The 16,783-nt window shown below is 45.9% G+C and overlaps 1 protein-coding gene across 4 annotated transcripts in view; it reads right to left on the reverse strand.

The window, feature by feature from the left end:
• SCUBE2 (signal peptide, CUB domain and EGF like domain containing 2) overlaps positions 1 to 16,041 on the reverse strand; it is a 75,666-nt gene extending 59,625 nt beyond the window's left edge. For all 4 annotated transcript variants that reach the window (XR_009702318.1, XM_061202972.1, XM_061202971.1 and 1 more), the window contains exons 1-4: positions 15,914 to 16,041; positions 14,589 to 14,711; positions 8,332 to 8,457; positions 3,778 to 3,912 (exon numbers count right to left, since the gene is read on the reverse strand). Coding sequence is in view for 3 of the 4 variants with exons in the window: in XM_061202972.1 (XP_061058955.1) it covers positions 3,778 to 3,912; positions 8,332 to 8,457; positions 14,589 to 14,711; positions 15,914 to 16,034 (505 nt within the window). In the remaining variant the exon portion in view is untranslated. The remainder of the gene's footprint in view (positions 1 to 3,777; positions 3,913 to 8,331; positions 8,458 to 14,588; positions 14,712 to 15,913) is intronic.
• Between the last annotated feature and the right edge of the window lie 742 nt (positions 16,042 to 16,783).

Here is a 16,783-nt window from a genome sequence, read left to right on the forward strand (position 1 = left end):
GGGTCATAGCAAAGTAGACACCTGTGTGGTTTGCCAGCATCAGGCCTCTTCTCAGTACCAATTCTTTAGGGGGCTCTGCCGCCTCCCAGCACTCTGAAGGAACTGTTATCAAACCCAAGAGTAATCTCAAAACCTCTCCTTGGTTTGTACAACATTAATAAGTACGTATTCATGTGATGCTTCTTTGCATTTGTGCAATGTTAACTCTAAAACATCTTTAAGAGTAGGGATTTTGTTCTCATTGATTCTCCACTAACAAGACATTTTCTAATACTGGAAGTGGCACTGTTTTAACATGAGTACAAAAAGCTTTCATTCAGCTTCGCTAGGATCCAATACTGTTCCGTATTGTGCCCCTAAAACCTTAGCCAATTGGTTCTAATGAAGTCAAAAGTCATTTCTCTCCAGTTCTCACCATGGGGCCGTTGATCTGTGCTTAACTGGAATGATTGTTTTAATACAAACAGATGTCATTCCTATTCCAAAAGACAGAGCAACAGTTAATACATCCCATATTCTCTTAAAACTATCTTGTTTTTTATCTGACAGTTACAAGTTGTTTGAACTCCACCACTCAATCTGCTGGAAGTTGCTGGGATTCATTCACCCGTGCCAAGGGCTGCTGTCAATTAACACAGAAAGAAGCTTGCACGGGGTCAGTGGAAAGCTCTCTCTTTGCTCTGGCCGGTGACTTCTGAAGGCGTTATTTGCTCCCAGTAATAAGATGGCACAGAAGGTAAGAGTTGCCTCCAGAAGCAGTGTCCTGTCCTCCTAGGAAGGCCCAGCAAGCATTACCTTTGTTCTTGGATCAGCAGAACATTTGAAATAATAGGGTCCAGGAGCACCCAAGGGTAAGCGTAACAGTGCCCAAGAAGAGGCAGCAGTAACATCTGCGAGGTACACTCCTAAACAGGTCAGCTGCTTCTTCCTCCTCTTTTTCTTTTTCATTCTGTTTACAAGTCTGTTCAGACATTTGCAAAGTGACCTTTACTGCCTCAGGGCAATCCATTTACACAAGAGATATTTAGTAAGAACTGACTGTGTGCCAGATACCATGGGGATACAAAGAAGTTGCCCCCTGATGTCATATCATATCAAACAAGACCTAAAGTTACCAGGAGACATCGGAGGTTTAAATGGCTCTGGAAATGCTAAGGGCTTTTTAAGAGGTGACCCCGAAGCTTTTCACAGTCCCCTGGCTCAAAACAAGGTCACTGCTAGGGGTGGCAGATGGATCTGGTCCAAACTGGGAGGCCCAGCTATGGTTCTGGCTCCCCCAGAAACTGCCCTGGCAGTCTTGTTTCGGGTTGTTAGTTCACCAGGAAGGAAACAGCTCAGAAATGTGAGAAATATCGCATTCTGGTGGTCCCCAGGCTGAGGGTCTCACTGAAGAATATTTCTGGAAACCAAATAAAAATATGCCTTGCAAATAGGGCAAGAAAAGGGGGAAACAGCCTCTGCTGAGAGCACAGCCTCTTCCTCACTAACCTGACACCTTCCTTACTACTCTAAAAAGGCAGCAGTGCAAACATCTAAAAATACTCTTGGAGCGGACAAAACAAAAGAGGAATGCTCATTTTGAGAGCCTGAGCTCCCATGAATAGGCACAAAGGCAGGCTGGGGTGGTGTGTCTCCCTCTAGCCTACCCCCATTACATGGGTGAAAACACACAGTCTCTTTATCAGAGCTTTGGGGTCTCTAAGGATGAAAAAAACACAATAGCTTGAGTTTCTCTCAGAATCAGCTATTAAGATCCCCTATGTTAAAGAACATTTAGTAAATAATTATTAAAAACAACAACAGCTACACTAGAAAATACTAGCTTGCGGTGTTTACCTTCTTTCAACCATCTTCAGAGTATCAGCTGTGGGTTTTAACATCTATTTTAATACAGTTTCTAAGGGTTTAATGTGCACATCAAGGAGGAAACCCTACAGGAACACTGTTTACAGATGGCTCTATTTGAAGAGTTAAAACCCTAGGATGGAAGGGGGCAGCTGCAGACCGCTCCAATCTGCTGGCTCATGCTGCCGTGAATTTGCCCAGCAATCAGGTTGAAACACAACAGAAAATCACAGAGAGTGCTTCCAGACCACAACTCAAATTCTTGCATTTTGGTTTTTAGCTCCAGACAAATATGCTCATTTTAAATACTCTTCAGGGGTTCTAAGAATGTCTGAATTGTAGAAAATTTAGAAAACACAAATCGCGGAAAGGAACTGCTCTTGTATTTACTTCTGGTGTGAGAAGCCCGTGTCTGTAATCAGTCTGGGGGGCTTGCAGCCTTGTCCAGTCTGGGACAGGAGAAAGGGGCTGAGCCACTGCTCTGGAAGAGCGAGGGTAAGAGGTGATCTTAACCACTGAGAGTGGTTTCGTGAGTGGTGGGACCCGTACTGGGGGTGTTCAAGCCCTGGTTTGACCTACAGGGCACCACCCCCCTCCCCACCACCTGAAGAGAAAGCCAGAGTGACTTTCCAGGAAGCAGCTGTGAGCAACCAAAAGGGAGAGGCCCTGAGATCCAGATCATTCGTGCTGCTGGCATCTTAGTTCAGCCTCTGACCAGAGGCAGAGCTCACCCAAGAGTCCAGAGAACCCCAGCAGGAAAGTGAAAATGAAACCTAACTGCTACTTAATCAAGGGCTGCACACCTGCATGAGATAAGAGATCCACCTGATTAGGGTCGGAGTCTATGACCACCCAGCTTCCACACTGACAGTGAGCAGGCTTGGGGAAAAAGAGCCTCTGACTCCCCATTTCTCTGACCCTTCTTCTTAGTACCCAAACAGGCCTTCTGGTTAGGGATAAGAAAGGGGCCATCATTCTTGGAAAATGAGGCAAAAATCATCTTCCACAAAGAAACCCTTGAAAAAGCACTAAAACCACCATGATTAAAACAATAAATCTACAAATCTACAAATAGTAGAAGAACTGAAAACCACCACATTCTTAAGTTATGAGGATGAATACGCAGCACATGCCAAAAGGAGTTAATAGTCTAGGATTTGGGGCACTTCCCTTAAAAACAGGCACAGGCAACCTTGGGAGACATACAGCCATCAAAATGTGGTTCTTTGGCTTAAGAAAGAGCAGAGAAGAATTAAAAGCACATCACTGAGTTCAAAGTGGCTGATGGGCCACAAGTACTTAATTCCTCTCCCTCCTGAGAATCCACTGAACTAATAGAAGAATAAAATAGGTATAAACTCAAAGCAGAGAGAACGAGCCATCAGAGGAGAATTTTCTGCAAATTTATGGAGGAATGGTAAATGACAACATGGGTGAAGAAAACCATAGTATAGAGACCCCCAGTCTGGGGAGGGGGTCCACCTGCCCCCTGGAATCCCAGAAGCTCAGAGTTCAAAAACGCAAAACACAGGGAATGCCAGGTCTTGCTGAAAACAGGGCAATTCACTGAGCCTCCAAAGGAAGGCTCCAGCCCCTTCCTCCCCAAAAAATGTGCTGTGGTTTCCAGCACCTTTCTGAAAAACTGGGCAGATCATCCATTGCATTTCTCCTGAGACGTCTAGTCATGTTTGAAATGTACTCCATTTAGAGATTAGAATCAGAGAATGTGAGAGTTTGAAGAGACCTCAGAGCTCACCCAGTCCAACCCACTTTTTTAGCAGGTGAGAAAGGTGCAGCTAAAATAACCTGCCCACTTGTCCTCAGGCCTCCAGGCTTTCTAAACCCCGTGCTTCCCGTCTAGAGCCTTTGAGGATGGGGGTGGGGGATTCTCAGATGTGACCCTGCCCCCTGCCCCCAGCCGAGCAGAGCTACCTTCTGAGCGGTGAATGCACGTGTGCTGATTGTCACTCAGGAAAAACCCCTCCTTGCAGCGGCACTCGTAGCTTCCCATGACGTTGACACAGGTGTGCTGGCAGCCGCCATTGTTCTCCAGGCACTCGTCCACATCTGGAGGGGGAGAAGGCTTAGCCTTTGCTTTTGTGACCGCTTCACACACCGCCCCACCCACCACCCCCCTGCCCAGCAGCTCAGGGGCTCCTGCTAAGCAGAGACGAGGTCTCTCGTCAGGTCCTTGCATCACAGAAGCTCTCAGAATTGAAGCCAGTGGGGCCGCAGGTAATTAACCCAGCCCTCATGGGTCTAGAGCTCCCTTAAACAGGCCCTCCACCTGGACACCTGGATAATCAGTTCAGTAAGTATTTATTGAACACCTTCTCTTTCCTAAGCACAGTGCTAGAGGAGACAATAAAACACAGATGAGTAAGATCGAATTCCTTTGCTCTGGAGCATCTCCTTCAGCAGAGGGAAAGAGACAACTGTACAAGTAATTGTGAGATAAGGTAAATGGTGGTACAAAGGAAAGAAGTCACCTCTGGCTGTGGGTATCGGGATGGGTTTTATGGAAAAGCTGATGAAGGTATGAGCTCTGCAGTGTTTCTTCAATTTTAAATGAGGAGAAGGGATTCTAGGCAAAAGAAAGGGTGTGAGTGTAGTACGAAGGCTGGGAGACACGGAGTATGTTCAGATAACAGAGTGTTATTCAATTTGGCTGAAGCACGGTACATGCAGGGAAGTTACAGGAGACAGAGCTGGGAAGATAGACTGGGTCACACTGCAGAGGACCTTGAATAGCAAAGAAGTTCCTGCTTCATTTGAGAGGCAATTGGGAACCCCTGGAGCAGGGCGACATGGTCAGCCCCTCGTGTTGGGAAGGATAAGGCAGCAGCTGAGGGAAGGACACAGGGAAGGGGAAGAATTGAAAGCCTGGGAGTCCAGCTTCACACGTTTGCCTGAAATAGCCATGGCTGGCGCTAGTAGGGGACCGGACCTGGGGCCTGGCAGGGGGGATGCCTAGGATGGAAGAAATAGAAGGGGACTGTGGACAAGGTGCCATGGGGACATGGGGTGAGGTGGCTGAGAAACATGGGGAAGACCAGTGCTGGGTACAGAATTGGGGGTGGAGATGTGGTTGGTCCCCAGCAGGGCAGGGAGGTGATAAGTGTGAGATGCTGACATTCAGGGCTAGCTCCAACAGGCTGTGGGAAGCCTGAGCCTGGTGTAAAGACAGCTTTGAAAACCACTTACTTGTGGTGTCCTGATAAAGTGGTGGATGCAGATGAGAAAGTCAAAGGCAGGAGTGTAGGAAGGGAGAGAAGGGGAGAGAAAGGAGATGGCCAGAGGTAGGATTTGGAGAACACTAGGGGTAGCAGGAGGAGACAGCAGGAGCCCCAGAAAAGGAGCCATCAGCAGGGAGGGAGGGAGCCTTGCCCCAGTGCTATGCCCCCAGGGCGAGGTTAGGGGACCTTCCTTCCACTGTGTCACATACTACCTTGTGTACGGCTCCATCAATACACTTACCACCATGCATTTTCAAAATCTTTTTTTTTTAATTTGTACCTTTTGACTCCTCAAAATCTTTTACTTATGCATCTCCACTAGATTGCAAACTCCTTGAGGACAGATTTTTACAGATTTTTTTTTAAATTTAGCATAGCCCTGGAACCTGCAGGCACATACTAACTCTTCAGTGCATGAACAAACAAGCAGGAGAGCACAGCATCATCAGAGTTAAAGAAGAGGAAACTTCTAGAAAAATCTCAGACATGACAGAAGCTCAAGGAGAAGGCTGATGTGAAAGCAATTTATTTTCTCTAGCCCTGATTTCCCATGTGCCTGTCACTAGCTCCTGGGGGCATCCGTAACAAGAACATTCACATTTAATATCTGTTATCTGGTTTCAAGCTTCAGATTTTACAGTCATCCGTCCTCCCACACTACCCAGCAGATGCCTTTCTAAACTGATGGGACTTAAGCCATCCCCTGAAGCCTAACAGACTTGCCCTTCTCTGTGCCAAAGGGTGAAGGGAGCACATTCCAGAGGGTGAGATGTGCTGGAACACACCTGGCCCCGCTGTTCCACAGCGAGGACAGGGGTGAGCAGGAGAGGTGTTTCCCTGAACACCAAATCCTGGCCTGGTTCTAAGTAAAGGTGTGCTCCCCTCTGAGCTGCACCACCCCACCCCATGTTTAATCCACTATTCCTTTTCTCCAAAGCAATTAGAAATGTATCAAGTTGGGTGATGCACTCTGATTGCATTAATACAAAAGTTCACATACACAAATGTGTATCACTAGGCTGGTGAGTTTCTGCAGAATGTAAAACAGTGTTTTACAACCCTGGCTGCGTGTTAGAACCCTGATGTCCGGACCCAACCTCCTAAGACACTGATCTCACTAGCCTTGGATGAGACCTGGACAGTGGTGTCATTTTAAACTTCTCAAGTGATGCCAATGTGCTACAGGACCTAGTAGCTATGTTGTGCTCCCAGACATTCAATAAATAGAAGCCGAATTCAGGTGGGGTGAGCTGTGTGGAAGAGCTGCATTTTGTTTTTCAGGCTCACAGGCACCCAGGATCTCCAAGCACTCTGGGTCGAGTGCCAGAGCTAAGTGGTGTTTGTACTCTGCATATCCTGGCTAATATATCGGCGGCTAATTGTGCAGTCACGGGGCCGAGGAGAGGTAAGGGTCATCCCAGAGAACACAGGAAACTATCCCTCCTAAAAAATTTTGGCTCTGAGCTCCTTTCTTGTCACAAAATGCTTGTGCTCTTTCAAGTCCAAATGGCAGCAAAGTCTCTGTGTGTGCTGGTCCTGCTCTTCTCCATGTACCACTGTATTTTCTCATGCCTTCCTTTTCATAGAATCCTTAGCCCCTTCAGATACACTCAGTGGATGCTCAGGGTTTTTCTCCAAGGCAGACCCTTGCTACCAAACCCACAAAGAGACCCCAAAGAGGGGAAATGCAGATACTCTGCTGAAATATCTGTGTTAGCAGCCAGGCAAGGAAGGACTTGGGGCCTCAGGCCTTTACTCCAAACCACCCCACCCAACCTGGCCCAGGTCCTTAACTCTTGGAAGTTTCCACTTTTTGTTCTTAGGAAGCTCATACTTCCTCCAAGCTGTGGGTTTGGGCACAACTGTGATGACTGGGTCTTCCATCAAATACAAATCCTCAAAATGCCACTGGCTAATCAAAGGGAAATGAGTGATTTCCCCTAGAAAATGGTTTAAAAAAAAAACCACACTGTATGCTTCTCAACAAATTACACACTAAAAGTGACTTCTTTCTTTTTTTTTAAAGTTTTTATTTAATCTCAATTTATTGCTGCTCTCAGGATTGTCTCTCTAATGTGTCTTTTTGCAGTGCTAATGGCCTAGAAAGTCTGCAGAGGGGTTAGTGACTCCCCAGCCCTCAATCAATTCTTCCTGATAGCTGCAGGCTTAGAAGGCCAAGTGGTCTGACCAGTGCTTGACCTCTCACACAGGGCTCAGACAGGAAGGGACAGAGTCTACATCAGGATGGGGCTCCAGGTGCCATGATAAAGGTCATATCAGGGCTTAGTCCCAAATACTCTCCTTCCCCAACACGAAAAATACAAGTTCTGCCTGTACTCATTTAGTGACTTTTATGCTGATCTCAAAGCATTTGATCAAGTGGCCATTCCCACTGCACAGCAAGGGAGCATCTGAATAGCTGTCCCCACAGAGCCAGGGCCTGGCTCAAGCTGCTCCTTGGTTAGCCAAGTGGATATAAGTGGGTCAACCACATGAAGGATCATCAGTGTCAAAGGAATCTGATGTCATCTGGGTCCCATGTCCTCCTGTACCACTGCTAACACCAGTCTTAAAGTGCAAATAGACCACAAACACTTGCCTTCCAGGTGTGCTGCATCTTCTAAGACCATCCAACATTCAACCCTATCCAACTGCTTGCTATTTTTAAATTCTGTTTTATTCCTGGCATAAGGAACCAATGTAAACAATACTCTTTGCAGTCCCTAACTCAGAGACTGAAACTCCAACAGATGTTTCTGGTTTGTGGAATACTAGGAGGATGTTAATGGAAGGTTTCTATTTGAATTTCTCTCTCTTTTAAGAAAAAAGAGGAGGGTCTACCTGGCTGAGATCCAAGCACACATGTGGAATCTTCAGGACAAGTAGTTTTACATGATTCTGGAAGAGAGACACTTACCATTGAAGAAATGGTTATAAGTCAAGACCCTTTTAACACAAGACCAAAGATCTTAAAGGTAACAAGTCAATGCCAGAAAATCAATAAGTAGTAATGTCAATGTCCACCCACCTCCTTGGACTAATGGAGGATTTATATTATGAATGATCACATAAAAACTAAAATACTTAACCTGGTTTTCAATCAGGGAGTGTGATTTCTAGGGAGCCAGAAAACAAAGGTCTCTGATCCCATTTTTCTTTTAATGAGTATGTTTTTGTCAAAGAAAAGAAAGGGGTGGAGGTGCCGGAGGGTAGGTAAAGGAGAATTACCATTTCCAACCGTTTTCCTTACCAAGACAATTATGACCATCATGAGCCAACATGAAGCCATCAAAACAAGTGCAGCGATAATTGCCGGGAATATTCAAACAGTCGTGGACACAGCCTCCATTGAGTTCATTTTCACATTCATCAATATCTGAGGAGTAAAACAGAAGTAAACCACACAAGCACTATTTCTTTAGTGTGGAGAAATATGCATTTACCTTTTAATCAGCCATCCCACATCTAGCAATCTCCAACAACAGAAAAATAAATATGCATAAGGTTATTCGCTGCAGCATTTGTAATTACAAAATATTGGAAACAACCTAAATGCCCATGCACAGCAAGCAGTTGAAGAATTAAGGTACATTTACTTGGTGGAATACTATGCAGCTGTTAAAAAGAAACAATGAGATAGATCTCTACAAACTGATTTGGAGTGATTTCTAGAATATACTAATAAGTAAAAAAAAAATCAAAATGTATCTGTAGTATGTTATCTTCATGTAAAAAATAAGGAGGTACACACATACACACACACACACACACACACACACACACACACACACATGAAATTCCAGCATGCTTTTTTTTGCAGAACTTGACAAGCTTATCTCAAAATTTATATGGAAATGCAAAAGACTCAGAAGAGGGAAAACAATTTTGAAAAAGGAGAACAGATTTGGAGGATTTTCACTTACTATAAAGCTACAGTTATCAAGACAGTGTGTGGTACAGGCATAGAGGCAGACAAATAGATCAATGCAACAGAATCAGAGTCCAGAAATAAACCCTTATATTTATGGTCACTTGATTTTAGACAAAAGTGCTAAGGCAATTTATTGGAAGAAATGATAGTCTTTTTAACAAATGGTGCTGAGACAATTGGATATCCATATGCAAAAAAGGTTGATTTAGGCCCTTAACTCAGACCATACACAAAAATCACAAAATGCATCAGAGACCTAAATGTAAGAGCTAAAACTAGAAAGCTTTTAAGAGAAAATATAAAACTTTCATGAGAAATTCTTTGAGACCTTGGGTTAGGTAAAGATTTTTTAGATACAACACCAGATACAACACCAAACACACAATCCATAAATCTAAAAATTAATAAATTGGACTTTGTGAAAATTTAAAACTTTTGTACTTCAAAAGACATTAAGAAAATGAAGAGAAGTCACAATTTGGTAGAAAATATCTGCAAATCACATACCTTATAAAGGGCTTATAAAGAACTCTTACCATTCAATAAGAAGACAAACAACCCAACTTTAGAATGGGCAAGACATTTGAATCGACATTTTACCAGAGACAATATGCTAATGGCTAATAAGCACATGAAAAAAATGTACATCATTAATTATTCGAGAAATTCTAATTATAATCACAATGAGATACCATTTCACACTCCCTAGAACAGTTATAATAAAAAAGACAGACAATGACAAATGTTGGCAAGGATGTAGAGAAATGGGAAACCTCATACATTGCTGATGGTAATATAAGATGACATAGTCGCTTTGGAAAGTTCCTTGGCAGTTCCTTAAAAGGTTAAACACAAATTTACCATATGACCCAGAAATTCTACTCCTAGGTATGTATGAAGAGAAATGCAAAATCATGTCTACACAAAGACTTGCAGGTGAATATTCTTGGCAGCATTTTTATTTATAATAGCCCAAAAGTAGAAACAACCCAAATGTCCATGAAATACTAGTTAACAATAAAAAGGAATGAAATACCAGTACAGGATACAACATGGATGAACCTCAAAAACATTATGCTAAGTGAAAGAAGCCAAACACAAAAGACCACATCTTGTATGATTTCATTTATATGAAATGTCCAGAAAAGGCAAATCTACAGAGACAGGAAATAGATTAGTGGTTGCCTGGAACTGGGGCTGGGAACAAGGATCTTACTGTGATGAGGAAAATGCTTGAAAACTGTATTATGTGATGACTGCACAACTCAACTAATTTACCCAAAATCATTGATTTGTACACTGACTTAGAACTGGTGAATTTTATGGTATGTAAATTATAACTCAATAAAGCAGTTAAAAAGAAAATACATAGTTAGCTGCTCATTTGTGCAAAAGAAATACAGGAAGGATAAACCAGAAACCACAGAGATTGGTGACCCATGGTGTGTGGGAGAAGGGGTGGAAATAAGGAGGAACAGGAACAGGAAAGGAACAGGAGGAAGGAGTCACACTTCTCTGAGTTTTTGAACTGCTTTGACTCTCAGAACCATGGTGATGTTTTACATAGACACACATCAACCAGGAAGCAAGAGTGAGGGTGACAAGAGGGATTAAAAAATGGAACACAGAGAGAAACAAATGAACCTAACTGTACTGTAAATGAGTAACACACCACACTGAAGGGGATGGGGAAGAAAAGTGCTAGCCTAAGTATGTTTGAAAAATAGTAGCTTGACTGGATGTTATAAGGCCAAATACAAAAATAGTTGTATACAAATACTGTATGCTAATTATTAAATCCATTTTACTCCCAGGATTATAGAGTAGTAATTCTGTAAATACTTTATGTGTATACTGGGATTGAACAAATAGGTGCATATATTGCAGATAATGAGAGCCAGGTTTCTCACTGTTGGAGAAAGAAGTTATAAATAAGCCAAGAGGGAGGTGAGAATGAATCCTGTGGTACTGTTTTGGCATCTGAAGTATCAGTGTAACTCACTGTTTTTAATATATATATAGAAATGGATAGATACAAGGAATAAATATAGATAAGTGTGTATATGTGGGTTAGTATACATACATATATTTCCTAGCTCTGTCCACTGAGAGGGCCTAGGAGGAATGACATCCCAGTAACAATGAAAACACCAAGCATCCAGATCTTGGTTTCTATACATCGTTTTCAAATAAAAGGAAAACCAGTGCTCCCGGAGAAGTAATTGATTCCAGGGCTGGGGAGGGGAAAATACAGGTTGAGGCTGGAGCATTTTGTGGTACCAGAAAATTAGGAATTTCTCTAAAAAGGATGGAGCCATGTCAACAGGACACAGGAGACCATGTGAAGGAGCTCCCAATGGCTAAAGCTGGAACTTGAGCCAAAAATAAATAACTATATAACTAAATAAATACCCGTGAGTCCATACTGGCATAAATACATAAACACATAAATCAATGCATAAATAAATGGGGGAGGAGGGACAGATCTTCCTTACAGAAGAATCCCAATTAATAGATGTGTAAGGAACTAGAGAAATACAAAATTACCGAGAGTCACATATCACAGTAATAATTGTTGCAGGCAAGATCCACAGTTGGGTGCTAAAATCAGCATAGGCTGAAAATATCTGCCCCGATATATATATATATATATATATATACTGAAAGGGGAAAAAATAGTAACTTTGTAGTGGAGAAACCCAGAATACACCATTTTAACCAGATGATCAAGATTAACATCACCTGTAGTGGGAATGTTGACATCATGTGCCCCAGATGTGATGCACTGAAAAGCACACAATAGCACTTCTGTAGCAGCTTTGCCGAAAGCTTCACTTTTATATTACTACAAATGCGTAACCTCAATTTTATCGAGAGAAGACATAGGACATTCTCTTATCGCGTCAGTTCCTACCATACTACTTCTCATCATGTGAAAACATAAGGCCGACAAAAGAACTGAACAGTACTCATCAATGTGTCACTGCCATGAAAGACCAGGAAAGACTGAGGAACTGTCACAGAATGGAAGAGACAAAGGAGACAACAGTTAAATGTAATGTGGGACTTTGAGTTGGATTCTGGAAGAAAAAAATAGAAAAACCGTTAGGGAAAAACTGGTGACATTTGAGTAAGTCTATAGTTTAGTTAATAATATTGTGCCAGTGTGTTAATTTCCTGGTTTTGATACTGTACTACAGTTATATAAATTGTTAACATTAGGGTAAGATAAGTGACAGACATATGTGAAGAATTCTGCACTAGTTTTGCAAATTTTCTGAAGTCTAAAATTATTTCAAAATAAAAAGTAAAAAAAAAAAAAAATACAAAGGCCAAGTCTAGATTCATCCCTGTTAAACCTGATTCGGTTCCTTAAACTGAGAAATAAGGACCATATAATTAATACTGACCACTGAAACATCCCCTCCCCAAAGTCTGGGATATAAGCAAAGATCATTTAGCATAAAACATCATTTACCTAAAGCCACTTCTGAATCACATTATTTTAAAAATACTTATTCAGGGCCCATACTTTCATTTTTCCAACATTTTGGCAGAAGAAATTTGTGGAGGATAAAATTCTGTTCACTCTGAGCAAAGCAGTTCCCACCCTTGAACCTAAATAGGGGCAAGTGACTTCGGTGATAATCACAACACAAATGATACCACAGATTGGACCCAAGAGGCTTAAAAACTTAATAAGCCAGGAAATACACATAAAAGAGTTACATTTTTGAATATCTATATTTTTGAATCTTTGCAATCCCCATTTTCTTTCCTTTTCCTTCCTGGAAGAAAGTTTCCATTTCTGGATCCCTGTACCAGAAATCCAAACTAAACAGGGACATCCTTATTCACTAGGTTTATAAACACTACAAGTATTCAAAAGATCAAATCCTTCTTAACAGGGAGAATATATAGTCTCTGTTAATAGTGATTACCTGTGGATAAATAGGAAGGTCTTTACTTTTCTATTTTACACATTTTTGTATTGTTTTGTATTGACTTTCTATAACAATAATCACATATTATTTTAAAACCAATTTAAAAGTATAAAAGCAGCGATGCCAGTCAATCATTAATTATTTTAAACTAAATAGTAGACTTTTCACTCTAAACTGTTAGAAATTCAATTTCATTTGTGATAAGCCAAACCCAACAGCTAAGAATAACCAAACTCTTGCCACTTGTCATTCAACATTATTTACTAAATAAGTACTTTATCCAAAAGAAAACTTGGCATGGTTTCTACCCCCAGAGAGCATACAGTGACTGAAGGTCACAGTGAAAAAGTGAACATTTTTTTCCCCAAACAGGGTACCAACATGTGTGAATTCCAGTACTGTAAATAGAATATTTAATACGGTGAGGATGTGGTATGGAGGAACTGGCAGAGAGATGTTTCAGAGAGAGGTACTCTTTTGGCCTCCCATGATGTAGGGCAGATAGAGAGAGAGATGGCTGTCTGTCTCTGGGAAAATATGAGCCTGAAGAAACAGAAGGGCTTTACGGATGGACCACCAATTCCACTTGCTGCGAACCTGACCAGGAGCACGTCTCCTTTGATGGGAGAGGCAGGAGTTTTGCTCCTCCTGCACAAAGGAGACCATAAATTTATTAGGATTTCTCACCCAACCAAAGAGGGACACCAGGAGGCTGCGTGAACAGCAGAGACGTGGGGTCAGGGACAGAGCTAGAGTGGGGATCTGACTTTTTTTCACCTGCCGGCTAACTGTGTGATCATGCCCACAACCCCTTTCCCGATTCCCCTGAGCCTCAGTGTCCCCATCAGTAACACGAGGGGGAGGATTGGCTCAGAGCTCCCTGAAGAGCCCTGCCAGCTCCAACATGCCACAGTTTCCATGCCCCAAGCAGCCTCTTCCTATGACAGTCCAGTCTGCAGCTAGTTCTCAACGGCAGAGTTCCTGACACTGAGCTAATCCCCCGTGGTCCAGAACACAAAATGGCAAAGTCCAGACTTCAGGCTCCCAGATCCAGAGCTCTAAGGGCTTAAAATATCACTCCACACATCTTTCCAGGGCCAACTTGCAGCTCCAAATGAGGCAGGCTCCTGGTGCAGCTCTAAAGCTTGGCAGGTCACAACGCCAAACCACCCGAAGTCAAGGACAAGATGGAGCCACCAGAACCTCAGGGGAAGGCAGGACTCTGGCACTCAGACTTCAGAGCAAGGGTGCTGCCCCAGGGAGGAACAGGATCAGCACAGGATCAGCCCTGTTCTGGGAAGTATGGCTCTCCTGATCAACATGGCTGTTGACTTTCTGCCCGCAAACTGAGTGGGACCAAAAGATACTAAAGCAGCTCTTTTCCTTTGCAGAAGCTAGACAAAAGGACATTTCAGAGCCAGATAAAACTGTATGATCAGCTCTCGGGAAGACCTGATGTTCCCTGTTTTTTAAGGATCTGACATGCATTTCAGAGAGTAGGTGATGTGACCCGGGGTGGGGGTGGGAGGGCTGTTGAAGCACTTTTACCAACGCAAGTGGCCACGACAAGAGCTGAGGAGGTAGGGAGCTTCCCCTGCTGGCCCACCCACTGCTGGTCACCAAGTCACTTACCCTCACACTGCCTGCCCTCCCCTTGGTAGCCAGGCCTGCAGGAGCACTTGTAGGAGGTGGGTGTGTTCTGACACAGGGCATTGGTGTGGCAGTCATCTAGCCCCTGGGCACACTCGTCCACGTCTGCAAAAGAGCACAGCAGCTCCTGATATGGTGCCCCAAGCCCTGGTGACCTGGCTTTGGCCCCTCTCTAGCATCATCTCCCACCAACCCATCCCACTTCATGCCTCGCCAGCTAAACTGCTTGGGAGCCCCTGGGATGAACTGGACCATGTCCAGGTCCCTGTTTCCAGGCACAGCCTGTTCACTCTGACTGGGATACCCTCTCCACTGGCCTTCAAGACTCAGCTCAGATCCACCTCCTCTAGGAAGCCTGCCAGGACCCCAGATTGTAGGTGAGGTGTCCCCCAGGATATGCTTACGTATCACATTGTCATTGTTTTCCTGCCTGCCTCCCCATCTAGATGGTGTCTTGACTACAGATTGGACCTGTGTCCCTGAGGCCAAGCACAGTGCCTGGCACATGAGTAGGTGATGGTAAAGGCCTGCTGAAGGAAAGAGCAAGTTGGCAAAAATGCTCTGAAAACCGAGCAGTGTCTGTCAGCTTTCTCAGGTTTGGGGTATGGGGGGAAAGCTCGCCCTGGGCTCTGAGCACACCATCCTGAACCCTCAGACCATGCAGAGAGGTACTGGTGCCCCCCTCCACCCCTTCACCGCTGCCCACCCTCTCAACCTGGAAACCGGCCTTGGCAGAAGCCTTTCCTTGGCTGATACCCCTTCCAGGATGTTCATTAAAAACAAGAGTTTTGAAAGTATTCCAAGTCCAGTTAGTGCACAACGGGTTTTCCCAGATTCTCAAGCAGCAGCTGTTCCACAGATAGAAAAATCCCTGGAGCCGACCCTGAAGCCCCCTGGAGAGCTTCCCGGCCCCAGAAGGAAGGAGCGCGGCTGCCATAACCTCACTATGGACCGCGGCCGGAGCCCTCAGTTCCCCCATCTCCGCAAGGAGACTCCAAAGCCCTGCTCCCCGCTCAGCCCGCGCGAGTCTGCCCAGCAGGCGCTCCCCGGGGACCGCGGCGGGAACTGTCATCAGCCCCGGGTCCGAGGCCGGGCCGCGCACTCAGGCCCTGGGCCTCTGGCCCGCGCGGTGGCAGCGCCTCTGCCTGGCCTGCGGGTGCGGCCCCAGGGGAACGGGGGCCACGCGGAGCCCCGCAGCCGAGCCCCGGCTCCGCTCGCCCCGGGCGCCCCCGCGAGGGGCACGGGACCCCTTCCCGGCGCCCGCCCCGCCCGCCGTGCCAGGTGCGCCCCCGCGGCCGGACACTCACCCTCTGGCGGCTCCGCGGCGCGGCCCCGACCGGGCGGGACGGCCGCCGTCAGCAGCAGCGGCAGCAGCAGCGGCAGCAGCGCCCGGGCCGCCCCGGGGCAGCCAAGGCCCGCGACCCCCATGGAAGGCGCGGCGGCTGCGGGCAGAGACGGCGGAGCGCGGGCGGCGAGCGCGGCGGCGGCTCCGGGAGGTGTGTGCGGGCGCCCTGCCCGCCGCGGTCTGACACCCCCGGCCCGGCCCCGCCCGGCCCCCGAGCCCCGGCCTCATTTTCACACGGTCCTCCCCGGGCCGCCCCTCCCGGCCCCCTCCCTTCTCCCTCACGGCCCGGGCGGAGGGGGCGCGGCCGCGGTGGCCAGAGGACGGCTGTCAGCCTGGCGGGGGTGGGCCCGGCGGGCCGCGAGGCCCCCGCCGCGCAGGCCCCCGCCCCAAACCCGCTGCTCCCGCACCGCCGCGGCGCTCCGGCCCGCAGAGAGCCTCGTGCTCCGCCCGTTCGCGGCGTCCTCCAACTTGACCCGGTCCCTCTTGTGAAGACAAACAGCACTTCTAGCCTGAAATACTCGGACACGGGGCACCCAGAAAGTGTCCTGTGTAGCTCAGAGTCCTATAGTCCCCAAACCCCAAAACCACCTATGGGGCTTACCCATCTCTCCACTTAGGACGGGGAATGTGGATGGAATGAAGGTGATTCCACAGACTTCGGATCCTCAGGAGAACTCAACGGAGAGGGTGAGCCCAGCTTCTCTGCTCACCTCAGCATACGCTGTCTACACCCTTCTCCGTTCTGCCCAACCCAGGCCTTCTCTGATCCCCTGCCCCCAAGTCCTGGGAGGACAGTGGCCCACTTGTCCCCCCCTGGGGCACTGCTGAGACT

Source organism: Eubalaena glacialis, chromosome 10 (assembly GCF_028564815.1).
Source record: "Eubalaena glacialis isolate mEubGla1 chromosome 10, mEubGla1.1.hap2.+ XY, whole genome shotgun sequence".
In the NCBI taxonomy this organism is placed as follows: Eukaryota; Metazoa; Chordata; class Mammalia; order Artiodactyla; family Balaenidae; genus Eubalaena; species Eubalaena glacialis.